At 40.4% G+C, this 16,870-nt stretch overlaps 1 protein-coding gene across 3 annotated transcripts in view; it reads right to left on the bottom strand.

Moving 5' to 3' along the window:
* Nucleotides 1-13,863: 13,863 nt before the first annotated feature.
* Nucleotides 13,864-16,870, bottom strand: part of LOC120456589 — a 45,719-nt gene continuing 42,712 nt past the window's right edge. For 2 of the 3 annotated variants that reach the window (XM_039643497.2, XM_039643498.2), the window contains exons 7-9: nt 16,554-16,847; nt 14,090-16,488; nt 13,864-14,004 (exon numbers count right to left, since the gene is read on the bottom strand). In XM_039643497.2, coding sequence (XP_039499431.1) covers nt 13,996-14,004; nt 14,090-16,488; nt 16,554-16,847 — 2,702 coding nt within the window. In that variant the 3' untranslated portion in view covers nt 13,864-13,995. The remainder of the gene's footprint in view (nt 14,005-14,089; nt 16,489-16,553; nt 16,848-16,870) is intronic. The other variant, XM_039643499.1, reaches the window with a different exon arrangement.

The raw sequence follows: 16,870 nt of genomic DNA, 5'->3' as shown, positions 1-16,870 counted from the left end.
AATTTAAGCGTTAAACCGACTCCGGACAGCTAAAAATATAGAGAAAGTACAAAAAGGGGGAAGCTGTAAAATGAACAGTTGGCTGAGTGATTGGGCGGATGGCAGGTGGGTGGTTGATGGTGGGTTGGTGGGTTGGAAATTTGCGGGTTGGGGGCGGGGTACACCAGAACTGATTATTTAAATCCGGAAATCTGTGGGGCCAATTTGAATTACTCTACTTTGAGTATCGATGGCATAATTTATGAAACAAGTAAACACCCAAGAAATTAAATAAATACAAAAATGGAAATAAGAAAATTAGTTATACCTTTTTTTGAACTAGAATAATGAGCCTTAAAAGTGATGAACAGATTTTCCACAACACTTGATGCATTGTTATGCATAAAACAAAGTTGAAATACTCGTTCCCTAAGCGTTTTGAGTCTTGAAATTGAGTGCTGGCTTCACTTTTAATAACCAATGCCACATAACACATATCAACACAAAATAACTATTTATACGAACACGTACGTTGCAGCGCTTGCAGAACACTTCACAAAATAGCCAAAAATTGCCAATAAACTTTTGCACAGATGTACAGCCACAGATACAGATACAGATACAGATGTACAGATAGAGATACAGATATATGTACATATGAGGAGTTTCATAATGAATATTCCCATTTACAATTGGACACGTAAAACGTGTATGTGGTGGCCAGGACGTGCCTGCTTTGGCCAATTGCCGCTTACGCTTCGATGATGGGAAAACTTTTTCGATAATACTCAAAAATAAGTGCGAAAATTGTTGAAAATGGTTGAAAATTGCACAGGCAAATGCACACACAAACAATTGACAGAGTTATGCACACAGACGCCACACACATCACACTGCATTAGATTTTATTGTATATTCAGTGAGGAGGAAAATCAAATGAGTTTTCACGGAAAAAGGGTCGAGGAACTTGTTGCAATTCTTTTAATGACGAGCTCAACGAGGTATGCCATTCCATATTCGGACCATTATTTCAAATGTTCTTATCAAAATACTGATATTTATAGCCGCAAAATAACAGAAAACCGTTTTACGCAAAAACCATCATCAAAAATTGGAAGAAAAGTGAAAATAATATTTTTTTTTTTTTGAAAACACAGTTCGGTAGGAAATTTAATTACGAGCTCAACGAGGTATGCCATTCCATATTCGGACCAATATTTCGAAAGTTATGATCAAAATACTGATATTTATAGTCGCAAAATAATAGAAAAGCGGTTATTGGCAATAATGCATCAAAAATTGGAAGAAAAGTGAAAATAATTTATTTTTTTTTTTTTAAAAACACAGTTCGATAGGAAATTTAATTACGAGTTCAACGAGGTATTCCATTCCATATTGGGACCAATATTTCGAAAGTTATGATCAAAATACTGATATTTATAGTCGCAAAATAACAGAAAAACGATTTTCGGTAAAAATCATTACCAAAAATTGGAAGAAAAGTGAAAATAATTTAATTTTTTTTCTGAAAACACAGTTCGGTAGGAAGTTTAATTACGAGCTCAACGAGGTATGCCATTCCATATTCGAACCAATATTTGAAATGTTCTGATCAAAATACTGATATTTATAGTCGCAAAATAACAGAAAACCGATTTTCGGCAAAAATCATCATCAAAAATTGGAAGAAAAGTGAAAATAATTTAATTTTTTTTCTGAAAACACAGTTTGATAGGAAATTTAATTACGAGTTCAACGAGGTATGCCATTCCATATTCGAACCAATATTTGAAATGTTCTGATCAAAATACTGATATTTATAGTCGCAAAATAACAGAAAACCGATTTTCGGCAAAAATCATCATCAAAAATTGGAAGAAAAGTGAAAATAATTTAATTTTTTTTCTGAAAACACAGTTTGATAGGAAATTTAATTACGAGTTCAACGAGGTATGCCATTCCATATTCGAACCAATATTTGAAATGTTCTGATCAAAATACTGATATTTATAGGCGCAAAATAACAGAAAACCGATTTTCGGCAAAAATCATCATCAAAAATTGGAAGAAAAGTGAAAATAATTTAATTTTTTTTCTGAAAACATAGTTCGATAGGAAATTTAATTACGAGCTCAACGAGGTATGCCATTCCATATTCGGACCAATATTTCAAATGTTATGATCAAAATACTGATATTTATAGGCGCAAAATAAGAAAAGAACGATTTTCGGCAAAAATTAATCAAAAATTGGAAGAAAATGGAAAACAAATTTTTTTTTTTTCTGAAAACACAGTTTGATAGGAAATTTGATTACGAGCTCAACGAGGTATGCCATTCCATATTCGGACCATTATTTCAAATGTTCTTATCAAAATACTGAAACTTATAGTCGCAAAATAACAGAAAACCGATTTTCGGCAAAAATCATCATCAAAAATTGGAAGAAAAGTGAAAAAAATATTTCTTTTTTTTTGAAAACACAGTTCGATAGGAAATTTAATTACGAGCTCAACGAGGTATGCCATTCCATATTGGGACCAATATTTCGAAAGTTATGATCAAAATACTGATATTTATAGCCGCAAAATAACAGAAAAGCGGTTATTGGCAAAACATCATCATCAAAAATTGGAAGAAAAGTGAAAATAATTTAATTTTTTTTCTGAAACACAGTTCGATAGGAAATTTAATTACGAGTTCAACGAGGTATTCCATTCCATATTCGGACCAATATTTGAAATGTTCTGATCAAAATACTGATATTTATAGTCGCAAAATAACAGAAAACCGATTTTCGGCAAAAATCATCATCAAAAATTGGAAGAAAAGTGAAAATAATTTAATTTTTTTTCTGAAAACACAGTTTGATAGGAAATTTAATTACGAGTTCAACGAGGTATGCCATTCCATATTCGAACCAATATTTGAAATGTTCTGATCAAAATACTGATATTTATAGGCGCAAAATAACAGAAAACCGATTTTCGGCAAAAATCATCATCAAAAATTGGAAGAAAAGTGAAAAAAATATTTCTTTTTTTTTGAAAACACAGTTCGATAGGAAATTTAATTACGAGCTCAACGAGGTATGCCATTCCATATTGGGACCAATATTTCGAAAGTTATGATCAAAATACTGATATTTATAGCCGCAAAATAACAGAAAAGCGGTTATTGGCAAAACATCATCATCAAAAATTGGAAGAAAAGTGAAAATAATTTAATTTTTTTTCTGAAACACAGTTCGATAGGAAATTTAATTACGAGTTCAACGAGGTATGCCATTCCATATTCGAACCAATATTTGAAATGTTCTGATCAAAATACTGATATTTATAGGCGCAAAATAACAGAAAACCGATTTTCGGCAAAAATCATTACCAAAAATTGGAAGAAAAGTGAAAATAATTTAATTTTTTTTCTGAAAACATAGTTCGATAGGAAATTTAATTACGAGCTCAACGAGGTATGCCATTCCATATTCGGACCAATATTTCAAATGTTATGATCAAAATACTGATATTTATAGGCGCAAAATAAGAAAAGAACGATTTTCGGCAAAAATTAATCAAAAATTGGAAGAAAATGGAAAATAAATTTTTTTTTTTTTTCTGAAAACACAGTTTGATAGGAAATTTGATTACGAGCTCAACGAGGTATGCCATTCCATATTCGGACCATTATTTCAAATGTTCTTATCAAAATACTGAAACTTATAGTCGCAAAATAACAGAAAACCGATTTTTGGCAAAAATCATCATCAAAAATTTGAAGATAAGTGAAAAAAATATTTTCGGCTGCAATTCTCGCACTGGAAATATTCCTAAAAATCTACTTTTTAGGTTTATATTCCTCAACGTGTAAACAATAAACGCAGACACTGGGAGAAGGGCGGCAATCCTTTCCATCGGCCTTCTTAAATGTGAGCATCCGTTTCCGCCGGGAAATATTTGCATACTGCCAGCGAAAGCGATTCGATGAGGCTGCCAATTGGTGGGGGTTTTTGTGTTGAGAAGAGGGCCTGTCAAATTTTATGATAGCGCCACACATAACTCATTGACAGCTTTGCATTTTCACATGCCGCCCTCGCCACGGGGGGCCCTGATATTTCCCGGGGGGGTGGGGAGGTGGTGGGTGGTGTTTGGTGGGTGGTGGGTGGCGGACTTTGTCGCCTTCTGCATATTGCACAAAGTTATGAGCCGCAAATGATAAACGGCCTTGAGGGTTATCCTGCTCTAGCGATTCGAAGACGGGGGCCAAGTTATTGATTTTTATGCTTTGCATATTTAAGAAAATATTAACATCAATAATATGACTGTTTTATTCTGCAGCAGGCAGCAGCACTTCAATTTACATTTTCCAATTCCATTACGTATGTTCCTTTTCTATTTTTTTGTTGTTCTTGTTTAGCTCATCAGCAGCGCGTTTGTTTTGTCATCAAGCTAATTAATTAATTAGAAGCAGCGGCAACAACAGCCAAACGCAAGTGGTGTGAAAAATCGCCGGGACACACCTCGAAAGGCACACACACCCCGCCCCCGCAGCCGCATCCACGACCTTCGAACTCTAAGTGAGTGTGCAATAAAATGGTGTCCCCAGTCTAATTAGACGTGTAGTTGATTCCAGTTGTTGTTTGTGCTACTATGCGTGTAATTCATCAAATGTCAAAGCCAAAAGCCAACTGACATCGACTGCACCTTTTGGGCGTGTTGTTTTAATATGCGTTGTACCCCTAAAACGAACTCGCTTTCTACCTTCAACTTCATTGCCCTCTTGCATGGCAGTCGAATAATTCAATAGTTACTACTACCTTTGCTATATAATCTTGATAGCAGTAGTTTCTATCTAACATTCCAGAACATAAGCCCCAGCATAGAGATGACTTCATCTATGGAATATGGAATATGAGATCAATTTGGAGCAGATTGCCGTATATTAAACCCTTTCCGATTCAAGGACCCTTCTTCACCCCTCGAAAAATAAATATGCGAACAAAAAACACCCAGACAAGCCGCAAAATGCTGTTAAATCTCTCGCTCTTTGCGACGATTTCCGTCTTAATAAAGATAGCATATTCTCATATATCCGGAGTTGTCGCCAATTCATTTTTATTGCTTTGCTGTCAGTTCATTTTTTTTTCCCTTTTTTTTTTGTATTTTTATAGACGTTTATAGTTTTTTATGGCGCATAAATTTCTTTGTCGACAAGGGCAGCAAAAAAAAAAAAAAAGGGTAGTTCAATTGATGAGGGGGTTTTTTGGATTTTGGGGCATTTTGTCAATTTCGATATTAGCGCGTGCGCCAAAAAATATGCAATAACAATTGTCATGCATGCAAATGACTTCATTTGCCGGCAATATTTTCGTCATGCTCTCGCCATATCTATGTATATAGTAGGTTTATGTATGTATATATGCCTCCAAAAACTTACCCCCCGCGATTTTCCTCTATTTTCCTTTGGCTTTTCCGCTTTATTTATTTTTTTTTAGTTGGTCGCCACTTTGCATGATTGAACCGACTTCTGGAGCTTATGCAAAACCCCCAGCCAAGCCATTCCATTCCATTCCAGTCGAACTCATTTGATTTCTTTACAGTCGCTGGCTTGGAGTTTTATGAATTCTTGAATACTTTCAGGCGCTGCCCCCGTCCTTGAGTGTTGGGCAGGGGGTGGTGATTGGGTGGTTTTTGGGTGGTTTTTGGGTGGCTTCTGGGTGGCTTGTGGGTGGCTGGTGGGTGACTGGTGGCGAGAGAAGTGGTTCCTTCTATGACCAAGTTATGCATGCAGATTGCGTGACGCACGTAAATTTATTTAATTGTATTATTTGCAATGGATGGAACTCTGTGTGTGTGATTGTGAATTGAGAGTGAAAAGAGGGCAAGTTGAAAAGTGAAAGATTAAAGCAAGCTTGGTAATTGAATAAATCACTCGCTATATTGATCACAGATAATATTTTATTTATTTATTTTTATTACAAGTTCCGTTTTGAGCCACTCTAATCCAAAGCCAAAGCTCACGATCAGCATATTATAAACAAAAAAAGTCGCAAATCAATAAAAAAAAAGTAATGCATTTTGGAGTTCTTTATACACAAAGCTGAAACATGATTGAAGAATAAGTTTTTACACCGAAAGTAACATTCGCAAATAAATATCGCCGTAAGTTGGATAACTTCTAATCTATTAATCTGATTTATAGTGCAGTCAAAGCATATTCTTTGTTTTTAAGTGCTTGTTTCGCTTCTGTTTCGCTGTTTACCCCACAAAAAAAGGGGGGTTTCCCGCCCCCTCGCATTTGGGTTAACCCTTGTCGAGTCGATTGGAGATTGCAGATTGGATGGGGTATAAAGTTGGCCCGGGGTTATCTGCCCCTTTTCATCGGGCTTCGGCTTCATTCATCATCCAAATCGACTTCCGTTCCATGCCGTTCCGACAGAGAGCGATGCAAACTATCGATAAGGTTCGTCGGGCGGTGCTTTAATGGCAATTTTATCGATAATGTTCGTGCTGAATTTTCGATTTTGTTTGCTTGCATGTCGCGTTTTGGCCAAAAGCGAATTATGAGCGATCGACACGCCAACGCGACAGCAACCAGCAATAGAAACGAACGACTACCAAGAAATTGTGCAAATCGCTGGTAAAACTGACCCACGACCATTCAAAATCCCAGGTCGAACCACCCTTTGATTTAGTAATTTAGCACACAATGTGTTTGTGGATTTTACCGTGGCATTTTGGTGTTTTGCTGTTCTAGCCCTTAGAAATGCCCGCTCCACTTTCGCTCAAATTATGAACACGCGACTATATATCGAACCGCTTGGGTGGCGGAGGCGGTGGTGGGCGTGCCCGCCCTATCAATTAGAACTGGCGACCGAACATCTTGATAAGAAATTTCCTAACCCCCTCACTACCAACACCCAAAAAGCAAAGGAGAAACCGAAAAACACAAAGCCGATTCGCAGTCGTACGTAAATAAATAAAAATAAAGTGCCAACAACGAAATGCGCTTCAAATGGTCATTAAAATCGTTCGCCTTTGGCCTAAAAGCATGCACCGCTAATTGCCACATAAATAATAAGCCCAAACCAGGATCTGAATCTGAATCGCAATCGGAATCCAGAGACCAGTTGAAACCCCCATTTTCGATTGGTAAACCCCAGTGGGCAGTTTCGCAGCGGGTCATTACAATTTATCCAGACGCGACTATCGATGTGTCTGCACATATATCATTGGTAATTATTGGCAAGGACACTAAGTAGAACTTGGTATCGTTTGCTGCAAATCTTCTATGGAACTGGAGTCACAAATTAGGGGTTTTGTTTAGAATTTGTCATATTATTTTATATATTGAGGGATATATAATTGCCACCTTTTCCCTTTCAAGCACAACTGTACTTCAGAAATAGCATCTTGTTACGAGACTTCTTCCTTCGTTTGTTGCAAGTCTTCTATGCATCTCAAATTAGGTGTTTTTGATCAGAATTTGTTATATTATTTTATATATAGTGTATACTTTTGAGTATTGCCACCTTTTCCCATTCAAGCACAACTGTACTTCAGAAACAGCATCTTGTTAGGCGAGTTCTTCTATCGTTTGCTGCAAATCTTCTATGGATCTGGAGTCTTAAAAAAGGGGTTTTGTTTAGAATTTGTAATATTACTTTATATACTAAGGGATATTCCACCTTTTCCCGTTCGAGCACAACTGTACTTCAGAAACAGCATCTTGTTAGGCGACTTCTTCTTCCACATATCCAAGCATGTCCTTGCGTCTGCTGTGTCTATGTCGCATTAAGTTCAATTTCGGCTACTAGATCAGAATTTATGACATTGACGAAACGATAAAGCTGTTAGCCACTGTCCGTCGACATAAATGTGCATTACACACAAGCGGCCAATAGAGTGGATATGAACGGGGGTCGCGGGGTCAACGAAATTGGCGGGGTAGAGGCGGTCAAGGGGGTGGCCATATAACCATATAACCATATAACTGACCAGGCAACGGGAAAATGAAATGCGATGCGATGCGATGATGCTGGGGACGAAAGCCTAAAACTATTAATTTCAACCCACGTGGATGGCGGGGGGGGGGAGGGGAAATGGAGAAATCTATATTTACGATTATTGAAGTTTATGACGAAACGTTTTCGTATCATTCTGCGTCGTCACATAAAGACAGAGAGTGCTTTCGCCAGGATGTGAGACATGTCCTCCACGGGGTTGGGAATGTTTCTTAAATGTTTTTGCACGCAAGCTGCTTATAACATTCCTGGGACTCGGAATGCACACAAAACAAAAGTTCAGCAATGACTTAACTTATTTGATTTTACAATGTATTGATAGTAACAAAACTGCATTTTTTTTGGCACAAATGTTGTACTGACTGATCCATGGACATAATTACAAGACACTAGAAATTATGCACATTTGTGCTGCAATTTCTTGCAGTGTATACCCACACAATCGCTGGGCGGACAGGTGGCACAGCCTTCAGCAAACAGTTTCAGTTTCAGTTTCAGTTACAGTTACAGCTTCGGTTAGTCGGCCGTTCGGTTCGGTTATTGTGGGATAGTTATTCGTTTCGGGGTTGCTGATGATGCTCTGATGCTCTGATGTCCTGATGTCCTGATGCCGAGAATGTCCTGGATGCTGATCCTTGATGATGGCCGCAAAAGTGCAGCACGCTCGTAAAACCAATGGGCAAATAGCCAGTGGCCAAATGCCCAAACTAAGAATGTTGTGTAATTACGTTGCGTTACGCACAGATAGACGTTTGGACAGCCAAATGAAAGAAAAGAAAAGAAAAGGTTTCATGCTCTTAATTGGGGTTGGGGGGGTTGGTAAAGCGAACCGGATATGCCACCCCTCGATAATAACCTCCCAAGGCTGTTTTGACCGCTGTCAGTTGGAGAAATCATAATTAGCCCTTCGGTTCCTTATCCGCATTCGCATTCGCATCTGTATCTGTATTTGTATTTGTATCTGTATCCGCATCTGTAAATGTATCTGTATTTGTATCTGTATCTGTATCCGCATCTGTATTTGTATCTGTATCCGCATCTGTAAATGTATCTGTATCTGTATTTGTATCTGTATCTGTATCTGTATCCGCATCCGCATCTGTATTTGTATCTGTATTTGTATTTGTATTTGTATTTGGGCGTGTGTTCTTTTTATTGTTTTAATGAACACACAAGCACAATCTAGGCCAGAAACTGAGTTGCTCACTTAGGTGGATGGTTTCTAATTTCCAGTGGGCTGGGTAAACATTTCCCCAGGACACGCCATAATTGATGCTGTCGATATGAAACAATTAAGTGTGGGTGCAGCTCATATAAAGAGCAACTGGCAGGCTTTAGAAACACCTTGTCACAAAAAGAAAAAATGGGTAAAAGTAAAGTACAAAGTAACCATATGCATAATTTATACCCACACCTTGCATTTTAATTACAACGACAGCGGAGGAAAATCGTTTAAATGTAAGCAGACACACAATAAAAAAAATGCCCAAAACCTCAAACAAACCGCACTGCCAATCCCAAGTGATCCACTCGCAGCATCACAATCAAAATCCAGCGATGGAGTCGCAATAACAACAATGCAGAGATAACATTTAAGCGAAATCGCTTTAAAATCAATTAACCGTAAAATCACTCGGCTATTTGCAAACAATCGAAAATGCTTTGGGGGCCACGAGGCGGACTGCAAAAAGTGCCGCAGGCGCCGGGAAAATGGACAACAATCAAATGTGGTGGCAATAACATTAGCCCCGGTCGTCCAGGCTTCCCAGGCTCCCCAGGCTTCCCAGGCATCCCAGGCTCTCCAGGATCCCAGCCCCACCATCGCATCCTGCAAAACTGCAGATGCGAACACACATCGCACAACCCTTCTGTTTTGATGCTGCACTTGACCCTTTCCGCGGCAAACTGGACACTGGACACTGGACACTGGACGCTGGACGTGCTGCCAGGTATTAACCTCCATTTAATGTTAAACAAAGCCGCGTTACACATGTGCGATGTGGGGGAAAAAAAAATACAAAAATACATCCATATATGTATGTGCATATGCACGTATACTCAGCGCAACCCATTCAGGCCGCCAAACATTTCGATTAACATACGCAAACACGGGCGAAAAGAAAGAAAGGCGCGGTGGAAAAGTGAAAAGTGGGAGAAATGACCGGCATGGAAAATGCAAAAAAAAAAATAAAATAAAAAACAGAAAAAGCCAGAAAAAAAATACATAACATTGGGCGTATGAGTATAGAAAGCCGGCAAATTGAATTGCTGGCAAACAAGCAGCTCCTGCAGGAAGTGAGGTGGCAAAAAAAATCTGAAGGAATCAAAAAGTTTGCTACGACTCAAAGGATACTCTTACAAATGGTACCTATACCTCAGGTGTATACCAGGGTAATTTCAAAAACTTAATACCTAAGACACAAGTGCGTGTAGCTAAAAAGAAAAGTAGAAAGAAGAAAATTGGTTCAAAAGTGCGCCCAGAAAGCATGCAACTCACAGAAAGAGTATGGAAAAAGGGGCAAACATATATAAGCATGTGTACATGCATTTATCTGAATATGCACACAAGTTATATGCGAACGTAAATGGGGAACACGAGAATCATCATCAGCTCCATGGTCATCAGAATCGTTTTAAACAAAACGGACTAATTAAGCGCACGTTGGCCGTGTTGGTCCTTGAGTGGCTAACCAGGAAAAGGGGTGATATGGTATGATATGGTATGGTATGGTATGTGGTGTATGCTATGGTCTATGGTCTATGGTGGTGAGCATGTGGACTTGTGGGTGGTGCTGCCAAAGGTGAGCCAAGGGCGTCAGGTGTTTGGGTGTGAACTGGCTTATTAATGGCTAGTCGCCTTGAAAGGCAAAAAAAAGAAAAAGTAGAAGGAGTGAAAAAGAACGAGAACGAGAAATATTGCGCATACTGGCAGATGCCTCATTTTCAATTGGCAAGTGGCTAGAGACTAAAAAGGATTTGCCATCCTCCGTTTACTCCCAAAACGCACAGCCAGGATTTTGCTATTAATGAAAATGGCTTCGTTGGCACATTTAAGACAGGCAGAGAAATCGCTTTTAGAGCAGTCAACTTCTGCTTTTGCCCCGCACTTAAGATGCTTTGATGTATGTGTGTCAAAGTTTTTCATACTCCCGCCCTCCCCCCACAGCAAATCCATTCCCATATGTATTATACCGCTAAATCCGTCTTTGAATAATGATGCCGTTGATAGCTAGGATTATACTCATACCCACATCCACGTACTACATATATATATAAATAAATATATATATATGCGGTACACTGTGGCCAGGCCATTTATTTATTATGCCACAATATTCAATGACCCTTAATGGCATTTCGTAATAAAAATATTGGATTAGTTCGTTAGTTTTCGGGGGCAGACTGGGCAAACTGGCAGACTTCGTTGTCTATCAACCACCACCATGGAAGCAACCAGACCACTGGCCACTCGTCATCACTTTATCAACTCGGCCCATGCACATTACATATTCCATTAAACGGCTAATGAGCCCATTGTGCTGCCGGACGCAACTCTACTTATTATGGCCAGGATCACGATTCAGGTGCCAGAATTAGCCATAAAGAAATATACATATCGGGAATTGATAGAGGAACTTTCTGATAGTCATTCTCATTTCAGTTCAGTTTAAAGAACTGCGAATTTTCATGTGGCTTATTAAAATATTAAAAACCTTTGGCCCCTAACTTATTGGCCAGCTGCTCGGGCACGTACTTTTGGCTGCGAGTCCGGCACAAAGTTGGACCTGGAAACCGGATCCGTATCCTCGTATCCCCGTATCCGTATCCGGGAGTCAAAGTCGATGTTTTGGTCCCCGGCGCATGCATGTGACATAATAAATATTAATGACAGCTGACCGACCGTCAAGGAGATCCGCACACCGCCCAGTGGGTGGTGGCACACAGATGATGATGTGTGGTGCAGGAGGTGGGTGATTCCGTGGGTGGTGGTGGTGGTGGTGGTGGTTGGTAATGGTTAATGGTGGATGATCCCACTACTTTTCCTACTCCGCATTCACGCTGACACATTCGACATGTGACAGATATATTATGGCAATTGAACGGATGCCAACACACCTATGTGTGTTATGTATGTACATTAGAGATGTTCAACTCTGGCGATATATCTAAGGTATAAAGATTCCACAAAGTAATAATAAAATTCCAAGTTTACACAGATTTTATGTTAGTATGCAAGCGGTGTGGGATTTAATTATGCCAGCATAATTGATTAATAACTTGGTTGATTTTTATATGCTTTAAGCGATTTATTGATTTTTAATAAATTTTACAACTTCTGTGAATTTCTGTAAATTTTACAATCTATATCAAATAGTAATCGCTTACCTATAAGACAACACACATACCTCGCTAGTGAATGCACCCCCACTCTTAACCCAAAAGTGCCCGGCAAGCGGCGTTAACCCTCCAATGGTCTCCCGTTTCACGCCATTTCTGCGCCGAGATCATTTTTCATTTTTTCCCCTGTAACTTGCGCCTCGGTTGTGACATATGTGCGTTGTCTTTGGCCAAAAGCCCCATTTACTACTAATAGTTTTTCTTTTAGTTTGATGTAAGTGGAAGTTCGCAATCAATAAACGTCTCTCGTAATCGACATATTCAAAACTGAGCAAATGCTCTCCGCTGGGTTTTCATTTCGATTGATGACAGACGGATACCACCCACTGGCCATCCCGCAGGTCATTAGTTCACAGTCCTGCGTGTTGACTTTCATTAGAGGCCAGGACATTCGGTACAGGGTCATTGTCAGGGCGATTTTTCAACCTTCACGAGAGATAAATGCGAGGTCATCAATATCAGGCCAAATAGGTCGAGCCATACATATGGAATCGTAGAATCTTAGATCCAGGTGGGACATTGGCTGCCATGGACGCTCATCTGGTGTCCAAGGATGTCCTCAAGTAACCGCAATAAGTCAGCTACACTGGGAGAAACGCTTTTCACACAACTGCTTAATTGTTTGTATAGAATGCGTGATACTATACAATTATAAGTACAGAATGCGGAGCCAACTCAAATTGTATTTACATTTTCAAGCAGCTATCGGTTGACTTTGCTCAATGCTCACGAACCAATAATGTAGAAATAAAAAAGGCAATACAAAGGCATCACAGATTTATTTACAAACAACGCTCTTAAAGCCAATTTCAAGCGAATAAAAGAAACCCCAGCAAACAAAGTAAACTTCCCTGCCCCCAATTTGTATCGGTAGAGGGAAAGAGGGGTGTACGAGTATAATGCGCGTGTATAAAAGAATCAAAAATCTTGATTTTGATTTCAGATACTCCACCCCCTCCCCTCCCATCCCCTCACCCAAGGGAGCTTTCGTTTACAGGGGATTTTGGGGTCACAAGTCAGAAGCCAGAAGTCAAGTGGCGCTTAGTATCCAAAGTCCGGAGTCGCCGAAGTCCACGGCTTTCTATGAATTCCACTTCAATGAATTGAAAAATTGCCTCGAACAAATTTGATGCGCTCTCTTTTTTGGCTGCTTTGCATTTCAGTGCGAGTTACTCGGCATTTCAGATACGCGAGCTCTTCCAGATACAAGATACCAAGCAACATCAAAAAATTGGGGAGCAAAAAATTGGGAACATGACATTTGACATTTGATAATGTCATTTGCCGCGTAATTGTTTTTTGATTTGCTGCCACGCTTTGCTTATTTTAAATTTTCCATTTTCCATTTTGTTTTTCTTTTTTTTTTTTTGGCTTTGATTGCTTTACTGGCGATAGCAAAATATTAAATGATAATAAATAAACTAAAGGTTTGGCTCCCCTTCGCACCAAAATAAAAAGTACATTTCATTTTGATACCCGCCACCAAAAGTGTTTTTTTTTTATTCGATATAAACTGCCATTAAGGCATATAAAATATGTTTAAAATATATGCAAATATGCAATCCAGATTTAGTGCACATATGCTTCAAGTTGCCTTTTTCACGGGTCCTGCAATGAAATGGAAAATAAAAACGATAAGTTGATAAGCTTGAGTATATGCATGGAAAGGATTACAATAAATCTAAGATCTAACCTCCCTGTAGTATTCATAGAAAAACTCATCACCAGAGTTGTTGGCGTCTTCCAACAACTTATTAACGTATCGCACCTCGATGAAGAGCATCTCCCTGAAGTCCTTGGTCAGCGTGGCCATGGTCCCATAATCGATGGCCAGATAGCAATCTGGTTGAGTCGTTAGCAAATGGGTCACCCCTTTGAACTCGGACATTTTGACAAACGTCGATGGGGATTTACCCCTGACACAGTGATCCTGGCAATACACAAGCAGTCGACAGCCCACATCCTTGAGTTCGTAATCGGCAATGGCCAGCCAAAAGATGAACACAGTGTCTGGATGCCTTTTGGCACATTTTTCACGAGCAACCGGACTTGGCTCCGTCTTTCCCTCAATGATAAATCTCGAAACCGGCGCGAACATGAGGAAACAAGCTCCGTGCTCAATAAAGTATAGATATTTCGAGGGTAAGTCCTCGTTCAGTATATTCTGCGGTATCGGCACCTTCTGGCTGGGCATCCGCGTCAGCAAGGCGATCACGCAAATGCAGTAGACTTGATTGGGGGGATAGGAACTGGGATAGAACAGCAGCACCATGCGATCCGTGAGCCAAAGTTCCTCCAAACGGCGACAGTGATCGCTCAAGAAGTGCGCCATCAGTATTTTCGAGTTCAGACCCGTTTGGCAACCGGGAATGGGGCACACAAAAGTGGCAGAAGGATCCTTGCGATTGATCGGATAACGCCTGATTTTGTTGAACACGGGATTGATGGCGAGTGCATCCGGCTTGGGCAGCACCTGGCGACGATAGAACTCCTTGAAGGACTCCAAGTTGGGGGTACGCATCACCAGGCAGCTATGGATGCTGGCCCGTTCCCCGGCATAGTACAAGGGCTCATCGTACAGCTGCTTGACGCGACTCTCGTGCTTGAGGGCCCACTTCATGAGGCGCCAGCAATCGACCCGATCTCGCAATATGTGTCGACCTCGCTCCTGCTGATAGAGCTCCACCATCGAGATGGCAAAGCGACATCGCAGCAAACATCTATCCTTGATGGGGCACGTGGCCAACTGGGCTCTGTGGCATAGAACGCGAAAGTAGGCGGTCACCATGAGGTGCGCCATTTGTCTGGTTAACTTGATTCTCTTCGCATTCACGTCATTTACCACATCTATATACCGCATAATATCCCTGTCCAGCTGGCAATGCGGTATGACCTCCAGCTCCTTGGCAGTCTTCACCTCGGTGAGATAGTGAGCCGGAAAGAAACCCTCGCTGACGAACCAATGAAAGTACAGACCATCGTGCGTTAAATGCGTCCAGTAGAAGTGCTCCATGTAGTTGGTGATCTGCGGCTGAATCTCGATAAGATTGCTCTTATTCTTAGGCTTCATGTTCGACATTAGCTGCAGGATGTGTCGCGATACGAAGTCTATGTCGATGAACCTCCTGAAATCCACACGTTCTTCGGCTGCATCCATTGCAATTGGCTTGTCAAATGGATCTTCCAACTCGTTGAAGCCCAGAACGCCTTCATTGCTGGTGAGGAAATCGTCATGCGAATCGTTTAAGTCCGACGGCGAGTGCTTGGCATCGTAGAATAGAGTACTAAATGAAGCTGACGATCTGGTTTGGGGCAAAATCCAACTAGTTTTTCTATGGCGCCAAGCAGTGGAGCTAGTAGTGCTCTTCCAATGAGCCGATGGCTTTTGTTTCTTATGAAAGTATTTCAAAGTCTTGTGGCGATGGAAAAGGGGCAGGTAGATGGCTTTTACCGGATCCTCTGGTAGCACCAAGTGCTTCAGCTTCAGATGTTGATTTAGGCGCTCTTCGTCCATGAGCAGATTCTTCAACCGCTGACCCCTGTCTACTGGAACGTTGGGACCAGGAACAGAATCAGGATCAGGATCAGGATCAGGTTTCTGATCCTCGGGTGGCTCTTCAACTGCGACCTCTTCCTCAACAGGCAGTTCAGGCTCTATGGTTTTCGGAATGGGCCAGGGTTCTATCGGTCTTCTAGGGACAACATTGAACAATCTGCGTCGCATGGCATGCAGTTGCTTTTTCGACCATTTGATCTCGGGCTCGTAGAGATCTTGTGGTCTGTAGAATGTTAGATACTGAACTTTTTTAAAGTCTTGTTCCGCCTTTAACCATTCCTTTTGCTCTTTAATGGCTTTATAGAACTTGGGGCGTATTTTTGGCCTTTCTATGGGCACATACGAGTATTTCCGTCGCAGTTCGTTTCTACGCAGCTCTCTTTCCTTCAGTTTTCTCAGTTTACTCAGCTTACTCACGGGTTCCGGATTGGAAGTTGTGTCCTTATTTGCTAGGCGCTCCCTTCGTCTCTTTTCTTTATTAAAATTCCTCATAAACAGAACGATATTCCATTGCCAATCCTGCAATGGTGGCGGTCCTGCGGCCATCGCAAAGTCTCTTTTTTGGGAATGAATGTAATTGAAATAGTTACTAGTGACTTACCTCTGGCCCTTAGCAGCTGCCATGTGTTTAAGACATTTGATTCGCTTTTCTCGGGCTCCGATTGACCTCTTAACTGCTGATAGAACTTTGCCTCTGCCGATGTACTGGGCACATCATCGTTGATGGGCGTAGTCGGTCTGGTGATGGGTGTACTTGGTCGCGAAATGAAGCTGTAGTTTTTCTTCTTATGTCTTCGCTGCTTTTTGAATGCTTCGGCCATCGCAAGCTCAAGAAATGAGAGTTCGCTTGAGAAATCCGAGTTCGGTGTAATAGTTATCTCACTTTCATTACATTCTAAATAAAAAGAAATATTATGA

Source organism: Drosophila santomea, chromosome X (genome assembly GCF_016746245.2).
Source record: "Drosophila santomea strain STO CAGO 1482 chromosome X, Prin_Dsan_1.1, whole genome shotgun sequence".
Taxonomy (NCBI): Eukaryota; Metazoa; Arthropoda; class Insecta; order Diptera; family Drosophilidae; genus Drosophila; species Drosophila santomea.
The sequence above is the reverse complement of the archived record's forward strand: the minus strand, read 5'-3'. Positions and strand labels throughout refer to the sequence as shown.